This window comes from Colius striatus, chromosome 18 (assembly GCF_028858725.1).
Source record: "Colius striatus isolate bColStr4 chromosome 18, bColStr4.1.hap1, whole genome shotgun sequence".
In the NCBI taxonomy this organism is placed as follows: domain Eukaryota; kingdom Metazoa; phylum Chordata; class Aves; order Coliiformes; family Coliidae; genus Colius; species Colius striatus.
In genome coordinates this window covers 8,341,290-8,355,856 of record NC_084776.1, presented here as the reverse complement: position 1 = coordinate 8,355,856, position 14,567 = coordinate 8,341,290, and the positions used below count along the sequence as shown (strand labels likewise).

Below are 14,567 nucleotides of genomic sequence, written 5' to 3'. Positions count from 1 at the left end.
AGAGCTCCATGAACAGTCCCACCTCCATGTACCCCAGGCCAGAGGTCTACGGAGTGGAGAACAGACTCTGGTCTTCCTGCATAAGCTCCCCACTCCTGAATGAGCTGATTTCTCTTTACTTTGACCCATAGTCCCTCTAGACCCTCCTCCTCTCCTTCCAGTCCCATGTGCTGCCCTGGGATGCTCTGCATTCAACCCAGCACCCTTGTGAGGCGTGTCTACTCCCATGAGAGCTCCACAACTGCCTGCCCTTCCCATCTCAGCACACTCCCATGCCAGGTCTGTGCTGAAGTTCAGGTATTGTTACTTACTGCAGCATACCAGCCAAGAGCCCTTGGGGATGCAGGCAGCCCCCTCAGCACTGGAACCCAGTCCTGGGCACCAGTAATCTGTGTCAGGCTGGATCCTTTCCCTGCAGCAAGTGGATTCACACTGCTCTAAGAGGGCATTAAAGTCTGGCTGTGTGTTTGTGAAAAGAGGCAGTATGCCAGCACCAGGTCCCTCTTCCATCCCCTTCCTTGTAATGGACACAGGATGGTAATTAATAGCTAATTGCTGATATCTTGCACCCATCTAATGTCACACTGAGAAGCCTCAAAGCTCTTTGCAGACACCAACTATGATCCCCTGCTTGAAGAGTGCAGAAATGGCAGTCCAGAGACATTTAAGAGCTTGCTGATGATCCAAGTATGGATCAGCAACAGTCCCCAGTCCTGGATCCCTGCTCCAAGCACCATCCCACCCTGCATCTCCTGCCACACCACTGGATTGCCTCCCAACCTGCAAACTGCTGAGCAGGCTGCTTTGCAGAGGCCTGAGGCAGGGAAACAAAGAGTTAAACAATAGACTGATGGGCTGATGAGATCATCAGAGCTGGGATGTGCTCCATTGTTTATTAGACTCAGCAGAGCCCAGTAGGCAACATCCAGAGGGATGTGGGGCTGGGAGTGAGCTTGGCTTTGGAGAGCAGGACCTCCCGCTGCAGCCCGTCCTGCTGCCATCCCTCAGCACCCACCACGTGAGTAGGATGGATTTCCATGGGTTTGGCTCTGGGGGTGGTGGAAAGGGAGAGGGGATACAGCATGGCAAGGCTGGGCATGGCAAGACTGGGAGTCATCCTCTTGCAGAAAGGGAGTTGCAGATGTGCTTTGCTCAGCGAGAGCCTGAGTGTGTCGCTGGGGCCATCCAGACTCTGGGTGATGCTGGGAAGCTGCTCCCAAGGGATGTGGGTGTCTGGGCCCAAGCCAACTCCATGACCCCAGAAAATGGACACTGCTCCATCTCAGTTTACATCCAAGATCTGATGGGGCTTGTTGGCAGTGTGAAATCTCCTGACACTTTGCCTTCTGTCTCCAGCCCTGGTGTCAGAGCAGAGCTAGCCAGTCTGCAGAGACGGCTGCCCACGTAGCCAACACCAGCCCCTTCCTCACTCCCAGGTGAGCAGGGCCATGGGGATGGGAGGAGACAGGGTGAGGCTGTAGCACTCCTGCCTGACACCAACACAGCTCTCCTCATCTCCTCCCGGAGCAGAGCCCACTCAGGCAGTGGGATCCAGACCTCCCACGGCTGACACACAGCAACAGAAAGCCAGATGCTCTGAGCTGCTCTTGTGTCCACAGGAGCTGGTGGCTGGGTTCCTCCATGGTGTGCTCAGGGGATGTTTAGTGACCTCCCTCAAAAAGGCACAACACCCCAGGGACAGCTGGAACAGCAGAGGCACAGCATGGTGAGTGAGCTCTCTATACTTGGTCCCTCCCTGGGGTACTCCCTGCCCTGACACAAACACAAACAACAGACTGCTGTCCCTTCATGCAGTTCCCCCAGTCCCACCACTAACCCCGGCCCTCAGCACCTCAGCTCCAGGGCTTTGGGATCCCTCCAGGGCTGGGCACTCCCCCAGCTCCCTGGGCAGCCTGGCACAGGGGCTCACACCCCTCTCAGGGAAACAGTTCTGTCTCAGCTCCAGCCTCAACCTTCCCTGGTGCAACTTCAAGCTCTTTCCTTTTGTCCTATCAGTTGTTACTTGGGAACAGAGACTAATCCCCAGCTCCCTGCAGCCTCCTGTCAGGGAGTGTCAGAGAGGGCTCCTGTCTCCCCTCAGCCTCCTCTTCTCCAAGTAATGCATCTAACAAAAAGTTTCTGTGCTGCATGCATGCAGGTCCATCAGTGCAGCAGCCTCCTTTCCCACCCACCCCACAGCCACTCCTGACTCCTCCAGAGCAGCTAACTCCTTCTCCTGGCAAACATGGCCCCACAACTGCCATCTGGGAGGATTCCATGCTGAGGATAAACTTATGGACATGGATTATTGGTTGTCTTTTGGGAGTGTTAGGTATGGATCTCGACTTGATGAGCTTAAAAGTCTTTTCCAGTTGAAATGGTTCTGAGTTTCTGATCAGGACCAATTACAGCATCAGGCTGAGACACCTCAGAGCAGCAGGGAAAGCCAAGCCCAGAAAGCACTTCTCATTTTTCCTCCATTCCCCAACATTTTGGTTTCCTCACAGCTGGGACCTGCTAGTAAGGACTTTGCTGTCCACTCATTGGGGTGGCAGGCAGGACACATCTTCTATCTGAAGGACAAACAAACCCTTTGGGTCTTACCCCAAGGCTTTAGAGAGCACCTGATGCTTCTGTTTGCCACAGACCATCCCAAGTTGTGTGGAGACCACTGGAAACCCCAGAGAGCCATGGGATGGTCTGAGGGATCCCTCTCTCTGGAACAGCTTTGGTGAAGCAGTATCTAGATCTTGGATGGGTGTGGGAAGTGTGTTCAGGTGACTCCCACCCAGCACAGCAACTGCCATGCACACGAACACAGCGTGGTACTGGTGCTACTGGTGGTATGGTACTGGTGGTCCTGGTGCCAGGCAGAGCAGAGCTCACTTGCTTTGTCTGCTCAGAGATGGATGGCAGGGTCTGAGCCCTCAGGAAAAGCCTGGCCAGGTCTGACCTCTGTTAAGGCTGGTCCTTTTGTTTTCCCCCAGCATCAATCAGTGCAAGCCACAGCCTTCCAGTGCAGGGCTCACCTTGTTTTTCCCTCAAACTTGCTTTTCCATGGGGGTTGATTCCCAGAGGGATGTATGTGGAGTTGGAGGTGAACCCAGCTTAGGAGAGCAGAAGTCCTGCTGCTGCCTGGTGGGCAATTTTCTTCAGGGAAGTGGCTTGACAGCAAAGAAGGTGACAAAATCCACCCCTAAACTTGGCCTGGGCCTCCAGTAGCATTTGATGATTGGTTTGAAAGATCCTTAACTTTCCCCTCAGAGATTTGTGTGGTAAAACACACGGCAGAGCCCTCAGGTGCTGCAGCCCTTTCACATCACCCTGCACACAGCAGCATCTCCATCCCCAGAGCTCTGTGCCAGAGGCACCATGGGGGCTCCCATGGGATGGCACCTGCTCAGTCCTAAGGCAAAGGGAAGCTCCTCTTTGGGGTACTGAGAGGGGTATTTATGAGGAAGAGCCAGAGGGAGATGGACACCAATCCCTGGGCTGACTGTTGGTGCTGGGGAAGCTCCAGTGTCCTCAGCTGTGCAAAGTGGGAGGAAGAAGGGGTAGGAACTGATTGCAGCTGGGGCTTAAGAGGACCATGTAAGGGCAGGCTTCCCAAATAAAAAGGAGATGTCCAGGGTTGGATTGGGAGAGTAAATTCAGCTCTCACATTACCAGGAGGACAAAGGCCAGTTGCATAGGAGCAGATTCTTTAGATCAGGCTGTTGCCCCACTTTTAGCACATCTGCAGGTTGTTGCAGCATCCCAGGTCCTGGGCTCAATGCCAATCCTGAGAGCTGCTGCTGCTGGGGACTGGCAGGGGAGGAACACCATCCACAGCCAGGATGGGATGAGGGGCCTGGGGCAGAGCTCTTGGGTGCTCTGCTCAGTCCAAAGCTCTCTCCTCAGCACCATGTAATGTCCTCAAGGTCTGGGAGGTACCCACGTGTGTGCTGTGGGATCCCCATCAGCAGCAGCAAGCAGGTCCCAGTGCCTGTCCCAGCTCAGAAACCAAACATCAACGCACAAGGCACCAGTAGCAAAGGGAGGAGAAAAAGAATTACATGAGGCTTTTCCTTATGAAGGGGGAAAAGGAAGATCCCAGTGTTAGCATTGCCCAAGATTTCAGAGGCAGCAGCAGCCCAACAGCACCAGTTGTGAAATCTGAGCTGTGCTCTGGAGGCATTTTCAAGGCAGCAAACAGTTCCCTGCTGCCAGTCTCCTTCCCACCATAATGACTTCAGAAACTGAGAGGAATCTGATAGCATTATCCTGCCAGGCTGCTCAGTACAACCATTGTATCTTCAAATATGAGCACATCTGGGATGAATCAGGGATGCAGCAGGAACTGAAATCACATTAGTTCTCCCAAGAGCTGCAGATATAGACAGTGCTCACAAAGCAGCTCCCAGCCACTTGCAGGGAGTGAGATCCTTCACTTGCTAACAGTGGGGGAAAAGTGGGACCAAAAAAAAAGCCTCCTCTGCCAGGAACTGTCAGGAAAATGATCAGTATCTGAGAACTGTGGTGAGCGGGGTGGTTACACCAGAAAATAAAAGGAGTGGGGGGATGAAATCCACTCTAGTGTAAATGGAAAGCTGAAAGGAAGACAATGGTTTGTGCAAGAGCCTGACAGTAACACTCTGCAAAATGCAGCTTTGCAGAGCTCAAAGCATCCCCTGGATGCAGAGGCAGCAGCACATGGGCAGGCAGGGAGTGGGGTGCCTGGAAGGTGGGGCAGGCCAGACTGCATTAGCCTGCTGAGAGATGAGATCTGGGCATGACTCCAGAGAAGAAAGCAAATTTCCAACCACAAAGCCAAATTACAATGATACAGTGGCTTGACCATAAAACCTCTCCACAATGGATGTTACAAGGAGAAAGCCAAGAAATGACAGAGCTATCCTGCATGAAATTGCAGGAAGAGCCTTGCAAGAGATTTGAGGTAGAAGAGGGGGATCACAAGCCAGCAACACTAGGAGCAAGGCAGCTGATGGCCAGGCTGCACATACCAGCTGAGCAAGAGGTTATCCAGGATCTGGGCACACCTCTGAAAGCTACAGCTGGTGGGGTTTTCCTCAGGACTGAGCTGACTCCTGGCAGGTTGTAGAGATGAGGCAGAGCTTTGGCCCAGCCTTGCTGTCTCCTCAGAGCAGTGGATATTGCTGTCAGCATTTGGGTTTTGTCTCAGGAGCCTGTGGCTGCCTGAAGCCACAACCCACAGAAGCTGTGAGGTGAGCTGTGGCACAGAAGCTGACAGCAGAGGAAGGTTTACCCAATCACCTGCATGTCTAACGTGGCCATAGCCACCAAAACAGGCAGCTCATGCTTCTCCAAAACCAAGGGGTCAGCATGCTCCACTGCAACCAGTCCAGCTGGTAGAGAGGTAAAATTAGCAGCTCAAAAGGAACAGAAACAGAAACCAGAGCATGCTACTATTACCAAATTCACCTTGATCATCCCTGATCAAGTGCTGTAGAAGATACATCAGGATGGCAGAAATATGTCTCCTCGTCTTTCCTGGTTCATCAGAGAGGGATGAAAGCTGAAAATAGAAGGGACCCAAACAGTGTCCATTGCTCTTGGCTTGCATTTTTTTTGCTTGATGGTCCAAGTCTGGCAAACCTGAAGCATCACAACATGTGTGTGTCCCACCAGATCTGCATTTCTGCAGCAGTGCCTGTGCTGGGGGAGAGCTAACTGAATAATTACACCTGTCCCTTTTCAGAATGAACCACAAACCTTGGCAGAGGACACAGGTGAGAGAATAAGGGAGGTGGTAGCTGGCAGCAAGCCATCAGCATCCCTAGATGGGCACTGGGCCCATTGTGTCCCAAATATAGGCAGCTTTTCTTAAGACAGTGTCTCTGGAGCTGTGCCAGCTTTGCAGACTCTGTACAGCTGCATGTGGTGCATGTTCTCACACTGCCCAGTAGGGATGGAAAAAGGCCTGAGGCCACCAGGCTTCACCCTCATCTCAGCTACACCTCGTGGCTGGCTGCTGTGGCCAGAGGCCTTCCCAGGGCACATGCAGGGTGCAGATCCAGCTGGATGTCACCTATGATGTGTCCCTCCAGGTGAGCCGTCCCAAAGGCCAGCAGTAGCCCTGGGTGCAGTCAGGGCAAACACATGGCCTGTGTTAAAGAAGAGTGTTAAATTCACTGCTCTGGGTCAAAGCTCATGTGATGTTTTGGGAGCTCTGTGCTTGACCATGGAACAGGCACTGAGCCATAGTGACACTGCTCATCCCTCTGAGCCCCACTGGGGTCTTGTGCCCAGGCCATCGTGGAGGTGGCTTGGGCTTGGCTGCAGGGGCTGGCATGCAATCCATGCAGGGCATGGAGAATGGCCAGAGGGACAGCTTTGGGGCTGGCAGGGGCATGGGGGAGAGGGACAGCTTTGGGGCTGGCAGCAATCACCAGCAGCTCAGCTTTGTGGTGCTGGCAGGAGGCTGATGTGGGGCCCTGGGCTGCTCCAGGCTGGCACTGCTGTGGTAGTCTACATCCCCTGAGGCTGCAGACAGCTAAAAGTGTCCTCAGTTCCAGCCCTCCTGGCACCACTGAGGCCCTGGGAGAAAACCTGACAGCTCAGGCAGGAATTTGCTTTGTTGATTATTGAAATCTGATTACTGGATGCAAAGCATCCACCTGCCCAGTCTCTTCCACCTTCCTCATCCCTGATACCTGCTGGGCTTCCCAGCAGCAGGGCAGACCAGGCATGAGCAGTATTCCCTGATCCAGCCTCCTGTCCTCCTCTCCCCAGCAGAGCCCTGAGGCAATAGTGGTTAATGTAATGCTCAGCCCTTCCCATTTACCATCATTCTTTCTCTGTGCTAAAGGCACTTTGTTTCTGGGAAAATGTGCTTTCTCCTTGAGCTGGTGATAAAACAGTATGCCAAAAAGCCACAGTGCTGCCCCAGCAGTCACAGGGTAGAGGGTTTTGCTGTGCTCCTTTTACCAAGCCCAACAGCCCTCCAGCAGCAGCCTGCCCCAGCTTACAGCTGGAGAAAGATTTCCTGTGTGATGACCATTTCCCCATCCCCCATCTCCGCATTTAGATAGGAAATGAGAGGCTTCTGGGCTGTATCTACAAGCCTAATGGATCCAGGCTGGATGTGGCAGTGAAAAACATCCAACCCTGGGGGCCTCAGGTAAGCTCTTGCCTTCCCACTGAGCAGTCCTGACATAGCACACCCCGTGCCTCAGTTTCCCCACCTGCAAGAGAGAGACATGATGGTGCCATAAGGTGCTGAGGTGTCATTTGGAATCTAGGGGGGAAAGAGAAGGTCTAGGGATACAGTCAGCATCAGCAGCCCTACATGCAGCACCCTGCTTCTGCCCTGAAAGCAGCTAAGAGCCCTGGGAGGCTCAGTGTACTGGGTTCCAATGGACCTAGCTATCCCACCACTGAATCCCTGTGGGAGCTGGAAGCTGTGGGGCTGGAAGGTCTAAAGGCAGGGACGGGGACTGCAGGAGTCCCACTGTCTATGGGTGGGCAGAGGGACTCCTCTGCCAGCCTAACTGCAGCACCCTGTTGCCAATCCCTACATTTCATTGCTCTCATAGGTGTGATGCTCTCCTCTCCCTGCAGCCACCCACAAGGCATTCTCTACCTTCATATGACCTGATCTAGGTGAACCTGCTTCTGCAGGAATGATGGACTGGATGATCTCTCAAGGTCCCTTCCAACCCTATCATTCTCTGATTCTATGACTCATTTGACTTGGCACAGTGGAAAGCACCCAATCCATCCTCCATCACCAGCCTTGCTCTGCTCTTTCCCTTTTATCCACCTCAGGTCTCCTCTTCGGATCCTGTCACCATGGAAATCCCCCCCAAGAGCCCTGATGGGAGTGAGAAGTCTCCTCAGTGCAAGGAGCTGCTGAGCAGTAACACAGGCAGCACCCTCTGCAGCAGCTCTCGCAGCGAGTCTGTCTGGACCAGTGCATCCAGAAGCAAGTGGGAGATTTACCACAAGCCCGTCATCGTGGTGTCGGTGGGAGCAGCCGTCTTCCTCTTTGGGACGGTCATCACCAGCCTGTCTTGCATCCAAATCAAGAACAGAAAGGTTTATAAAATGTGTGGCCCTGCTTTCCTGTCCTTGGGACTGATGCTGCTGGTTTGTGGCCTGGTCTGGATCCCCATCATCAGGAAGAAGCAGAAGCAGAGACAGAAGTCACAGTTTCTGCAGAGCCTCAAGTCCTTCTTCTTTAACCGCTGAGGGCAGCCCAGGACCTGCCTGGGAAGACACTTCTCCCCTCTACCCACCTCTGCCAGTTAGCCATAGAAAGAAACATCTTCTTGTACTCTCTTAGAGGATTTCATGCCACTTAAGTCTTTTCCCTGCAGGTGAAACAAGCTATAGCAGCCTCCAGTGTGAAGATTAGAACCACAGAATCTCAGAGTGGTGGGGGTGGGAAGGGCTCTGCAGAGCTCATCCAGCCCAAGCCCCTGCTACAGCAGGTTCCCCTCCATCAGGGGCACAGCAACGTGTCCAGGTGGGTTTGGAAACCTCCTGAGAAGGAGCCTCCACACCCTCCCTGGGCAGCCTGTGCCAGGGCTCCCTCACCTCACAGTAAACAAGTTTCTCCAGTTTAAGTGGAAGATTTTGTGTTCTAGTTTATGTCCATCACCCTGTTATGTCACTGGACTTTAGGTACTTAGAAGTGTTAAATTACCTTTGTATTTCATACTGGTCATGTGCCTTGGGTGAGGATCTCAGGTGATGTGCTCAGAGTAAATCTGTGATGAGATGTGAGGAGTGTGTGGGAGGCAGAAGGAAGTGACTGGGAGAGGATGAAGCCTGCCTAGGTGAGGAGAGGAGATTTATCAGGTCTGTCTAACCATTTACTGCCCAGATGTTGGAGGGGACAGTGAGGTAGAGAAATATTAACTGAAGGGATAGAAAGATTAACAGCTTGAAGATCAGCATGCAGATGGGATGCTGACCCCAACAGAGTGGGAACTCTCTACTTAGTTGCACAGGGTATAAATGGCTGATTACTGCTGTGAAGTTGGGTGGACTTTGCATTTGTGCATGCAGTGCAAAGAGCTCCTGGCATCATTCCCTCCCAGGCTGAGCTGGAGCACATCAGGCATATGGAGAAGCAGGATATCCTGGGGGCTGCTCACAAGGGTTCCATTAGAAGCTGACATCAAATGCATGGTCCACTGTGGCCCAGCAAAACTCCAGAGGACTGACAAAAAGTGGAACCCTGCCCCTGTGCCATGGGACCACCGATGTCTATGTCCCTCTGAAGTGGGAGGCTGCAGGGGCAGCAGGTGTCCACGGGGGTGAAACAGGATGATGGACCACAGACCAAAAAAGAGACAGCAGAAGCAGCTTTTGCTCTCTTACTTCCTTATCCTAACAGTGGGGGATGCTGGAGAGATCCATGAAGAGCAGAAAGGGTTGGGTCCTGAGCTGGCTCCTCCTGCTGCTGCTGGAGTCAGCACTGGGCTAGAGGGACCTTTGATCTTATCACAGGGCACTTATGTCATTGGGTCATTCCCATGCACCTGCAAAGAAGTGCTCCCTAACATCCCTCTCTGTTCCCACAGGAGCCTCTGGTGTGACACTGTCCTAGTTTCAGCTGAGATAGAGCTGATTCTGCTCCTAGCAGCAGGTACAGTGACAGGCTTTGGATGTAGAGTGAGAAGGATGTTGCTAACACAGGGATGTTCTGCTTGTCACTGAGCAGTGCTTATCTTCAGTGAAGGGCTTTCCAGCCTCAGCAAGGAGCAGGGAGGGAACATGACCAGCACAGCCCACCCCAACTAGCCCCAGGGCTATTCCATACCACAGACCATCATGCCCAGTATAGAAACAGGGGGAGTTGACTGAGAGGGGCAGATCTCTGCTTGGGCATCAGCCAGGGAGTGGGGAGCCAACTGCATTGGGCAGCACTTGTGTTTCCTTGGGCTTTATTTCTCTCTCTCCTTGTCATACTCCTTTTCATAGTTCCTGTGTGACCTGATCTAGGTGGGACCTGCTTGTGCAGGGGGTTGAACTGGGTGATCTCTAAAGGTCCCTTCCAACCCCACCATTCTGTGACTCTACGATTACAACTGTTATTAGATGGCATTATTATTGCTGCTGCTATTGTTATTCCTTTACTTCATTTTAGCTATTAAACTGTTCTTATCTCAACACACAAGCTGTACTATTTTTTCCCACAGTTCTCCCCCCATCCCACTGGCACGGGAGTAGTGTGTGAGTGGCTGCATGAGTCTGAGCTTCTGCCTGGGCTTAAACCACGGCAATGCTTTGGATCAGACCAAAGAAAACCACACTTTAAGAATGTATCAGGTTATCCAGCAAACAGAACTCTGCCCAGCTCTCACTGAAGCAAGCTCGGATGTGACCTGCCAGCTTGCCCTGCTCTATAAAAAGAACAGGAAATCCAGTACAAAATTCATTATCTCACAGAGCAGCTCAAAGAGGAAACGTTTCTGCCGCACCTCAGCTCAGCCCCCAGCAAACGTGCTGGGCAGGCTCTGCTGAGATGGCAGCCTGCTACACAGCTCTGCAACAGCTTCTTCATTCATTAACAACAGCTAATCCTGCCCAAAGATTCTGCACAGGTGGTGCTCCAGCCTGTGCCTGTTGCCCCTTATCCTGGCACTGGCCACCACACAACAAACACAGGCAGCAGCGGCCTCTCCAGCACGTTCCCGAGAGAGGCGTTCCCTCAGTCACCGCGGGGCCGGGCCTGGGCCGCTGCGGGGCCGTGTCAGCGCTGGCCGGCGCCGGCCCCGGCAGCTGCAGGGGAAGCTTCTGGCCGGGCTCCGCCTGTGGGGGCCGCTGTTGCCCCGGAGCGGGCGCGCAGCGGTCCGAGCACACAGCGGCCCCGCGCGGGCCCCGGGCGCGGCGGGTTCGGGGCCGGGGGCCCGGGCTCGGGCCTTCCAGCGCTTTCCAGCAGCTTCCAGAGGCCGCACAGCGCATGCGCCGGGGCGGAGATATAAAGCGGGGGACGAGGGGCGCGGGGTGCATTCGCTGGTCGACCATGCGGCTGTGTTTGGCGTGTCTGTGGGTCCCGTGGGCTCTGTCTCCTGTGGGGTCGCGGCGCTGCCCGTCGGAACCTTCCCCCAGCGCCTCCCCCGGACTGTTTTGATCCCATCTCTTCATCTCTCTGCTCCCTCTTTGAATTCAGCCCTCTCGGCGTGGAAGATCAACATACGCACAGAGATGGATTTGCTTTGGATTTAATGCCTGAATTCGACTTGTCCCATTTCTGGCCAATGCCATTCTACAGATACTGTGAAGAATACAGTTGATCCAAGATGGAATCAGCATTATGACCTGTATATTGGGAAGTCGGATTCAATTACAACCAGCGTGTGGAATCACAAGAAAATTCATAAAAAACAGGGAGCTGGTTTTCTGGGTTGTGTGAGGCTCCTTTCAGATACAATCAACCGCCTTAAAGACACTGGTTTTCGGAGACTGGATCTGTGCAAGCTTGGTCGGAACCTTCCCCCAGCGCCGCGGGCTGCAGAGAAGCGGCAGCGTCGGACAGGTAAGCGGGCTGTGTGGGGCTGGGCATTTCCCGCGGGGGCTCCGCGAACGGTTCTTTCTCTGTCTCTTTATTTCTGTCTTTTCTCCTTTCGTCGTTATTTGTTGTGGGAAAAATAGTCAGGAACCGGCATGGCCTCACTCAGCCTGTCCCAGCTGCTGGACAGTGCCTTCGGGCTTCGTGAGGAAAGCTCTGTTTCCCTTAATAAACTGCACAGGGTGCTGGATGCCATGCTGGGACACCTGGGCCTGCGGGACGCACCGGCCGAGGCCCCGATGGAGGCTCCCCTGGCAGCGGAGAGCTCGCCCTCCCTCCTCGGGCAGGGCCCGGCCCCGGCCCTCGGCAGCGGCTCCTCGCCCCGGGGGTCCCTCCAGCGCCTGGGGCCGGGCGCGGGCAGGGCTGGAGCCGGCCCTGCTGCCTGCGGGAGCGCAGCGGCTGCCCCGGGGCAGGGCCGAGGGGCTCGGCGGGACCCTCCCTTGGGGCTGACCCACCAACCCCCTTCTCCCAGGCCGTGGCTCTGTCCCAGGATGTGCTCACGCAGATCGGCGGGATCCAGGCGGCGGAGTCCCGAACGGGCAACGAGATCCGGACGCTGCAGGTGAGCTGCTGCCGCTGCCCCGGGTGGCCGCTGGGCCCTCCCCCCTCCCTGCCCCTCGGCCCGTGCCCTCGCTCCCCCTCCCTGCCCCACAGCCCTGGGGCTCGCCCCACGGGAAGGGCACCAGCAAAGCAGAGCCAGACGTGTGTCCCAACAGGACCACGAGCACCCCGGGAGAGGAACCGGTAGAGCCCATCTCTCTGCATCGGGGCAAGGTCCCCAGCATTGCTGTAGGTCCCATCTTCTTCCCAGCTAAGAACCGCTGGGAAGATCTGGGGCTGCAGGCTCATCCCTTGATCCTTTTCTTCCCCAGGAAAGGCTGGAGCAGCTGGAGAGGAGGAGTCCCGGCGGTTCAACCTTACAACTTTCCAGTCTCTTTGCTTTCCTTTTTTCTTTCACTGCTCAGTTACAATAAATGAGTTTTAATTCTGTTTCCGAGAGTCCATGGAACCTGCTCACCCAAGTGTGAGAGGGCTCTTTGCATTACCGACTGTTGGGGTAAGCAAAGGGCTGGGCCAGAAGCCCGGGCAGGGGGAGGGCCGGGGCTGTCCCAGGGGCAGGGCCGAGGCTTGGGGGCGGCTGCAGCTCAGCGAGCGCCGGGCTGAGGCCCCAGCACATGGTGCCCGCGGCCCACACATTTGTTTACAGGGAGACTAGATTTTATTACCAGGGGCTGTCTAGTACGAGGTTGTCTGGGCTGTTCACAGGCTCCCTGCCCACTCCCCGCAGCCCTGGTGCTGGCACAGGTCCCTCAGCAGGGAGGGGACACGGGGCTGCAGCACGAAACAGGGTTGGGGTCTAGGTGGGTTTTCAAACCCCAGGTGACCTCTCTTGATTGGAAGAGGCTGGGTGTTGCGAGGCAGGATGGTCCAGGGAGTGCCCGTGTCAGGGTCAGTGCCCGAGGCCACGGCTGAGCCCCCTCACCAAGGGCTGCACAAGTCACATCAGTTCCACGAGCTCGTCTGCAGGCTGGATCAGACCCAGCCCCGGGGAGGGTCCCCCTGCAGCGGCTGGTGATGCCAGCAGGCATCTCCTCCCATCTCTTCTCCATCAGCAACCTAAACCTTCCCCTCCAGCCACCAGCTCAGTCTGGGGCTAAGGGCAAACCTCAGCCCTCACCTCTTGCCACCAACTCCTGCCTCTCCGCTTGCAATGACGGCCTTTAAGCCATTAACCCCCTCTGGCATTGGGGCCACAGGCAGCAGGGACGCAGCGGGCCAGCTGCCAGGGTTGGTGTGACCCTGTCTGGGGCTGGTGAGACCCTGTCTGGGGCTGGTGACCCTCATGTGCCCTGCACAGGGAGCCACAGGCTTTCCCCGCTCAGGAGGGGCAGGTTCCCCGCGGGGCCCCGGGAACAGGATCCGTCCAGCGACAGACACGCTGTTCCAGACAGCAGCGACACGGGGCACAGCGTGTGGCTCATCCATCTATGCAGCAGGGAGGGCTGCAGCTCCCCTTGAAAGTGGGGGTGGAAGCTGTAGAGGGTCAGATTTCTCCTCTCACCTGTCACTAAATCAAAGGCCATTTGGTTTTAATCTCTGGGCAGGCGCGTTTAACCCTCTCCTGTGTGGCTGGGTGTCCCCATGCTGGGGTGAGGACCTGCCTCAGTGACCCCTGACAGGGGCAGCTCACTGCCAGCCCTCTCCTCTCTCTCATTTTCACCTGTCTCCTATCCAGAGCACATTCTCAGCGGGAGAAACGATGCTTCACCTCACGAGGCTGTTCCCTGGCCACAGGGATGAGCAGCAGCTGGGGACACGCTGCTCGGCAGACACGGTGCCACTGGGGTTTCTCATTACTGATCGCTTCCTTCTCACCTTCTCAGCTGGAACACTGCTGACAACGCAGCCACTCTCACGTACACCATGGACTTATCCTCGGGCAGCAGCAGGAGGCAGAGGCACGGGTGGGTCATGTGGGGTGGGAGCATCCCCTGGGCACAGGCTGCCTTTGCTGCCTGTGTGTCCTGCCATGGGGCGCTGAGGCATGTGGGGCTGGGGGACCCCAGTGCAGCAGCCAGACATGGATCAGCTCCATCAGGTTCCAGAAGCTGTCCCAGACTCTTGGAAACGCTTCGTGATGCTGCAAACTATTTGCTCTCACAGTTCTAAGGATGTTTCACTGCCCACAGGCGAAGCAGAGTGCTCCTGTCAGCGAGGTGCCCACGTGCCAGCAGTGCAGGTTACTGGGGCACCAGGGCTGGAGCAGTGCCCAGCACTCCCAGCTCAGTGCTGTAGCACAGAACATTGCTCTTGGCTTCCTTAGCAGTGCCTGTCCCCTCTGAACCATGACACTGAGATAGGAGCTCCTCAGAAACACATGTGGATGAAGCACGGGCTGTTCCTGAGGGTTCCAAGCATCTCGGTGGTGCAGTGGCCCAGGGTGCTGGTGGGGAAGGTCTGTGCATGCTTTGGGTTCCTCCTTACACAGTCACTTCAAGGCTTGCTTGTGAAATAAAAAAGGAGT

General features: G+C 55.4%; 1 protein-coding gene and 1 long non-coding RNA gene across 2 annotated transcripts; both read left to right on the top strand.

Moving 5' to 3' along the window:
- The first annotated feature begins 1,665 nt into the window (after window positions 1–1,665).
- On the top strand, window positions 1,666–8,332 carry LOC133627211 (phosphoinositide-interacting protein-like). The gene is made up of 2 exons (XM_062011131.1): window positions 1,666–1,726; window positions 7,789–8,332. The coding sequence occupies exons 1-2, from the start codon at window positions 1,724–1,726 to the stop codon at window positions 8,209–8,211; spliced, it is 426 nt and encodes a 141-aa protein (XP_061867115.1). The 5' UTR covers window positions 1,666–1,723; the 3' UTR covers window positions 8,212–8,332.
- Window positions 8,333–10,971: 2,639 nt separating this feature from the next.
- Window positions 10,972–12,570, top strand: LOC133627200 (uncharacterized). The gene is made up of 3 exons (XR_009820017.1): window positions 10,972–11,509; window positions 12,015–12,104; window positions 12,415–12,570. It is a non-coding gene; the product is annotated as an uncharacterized LOC133627200 (long non-coding RNA).
- Window positions 12,571–14,567: the final 1,997 nt, after the last annotated feature.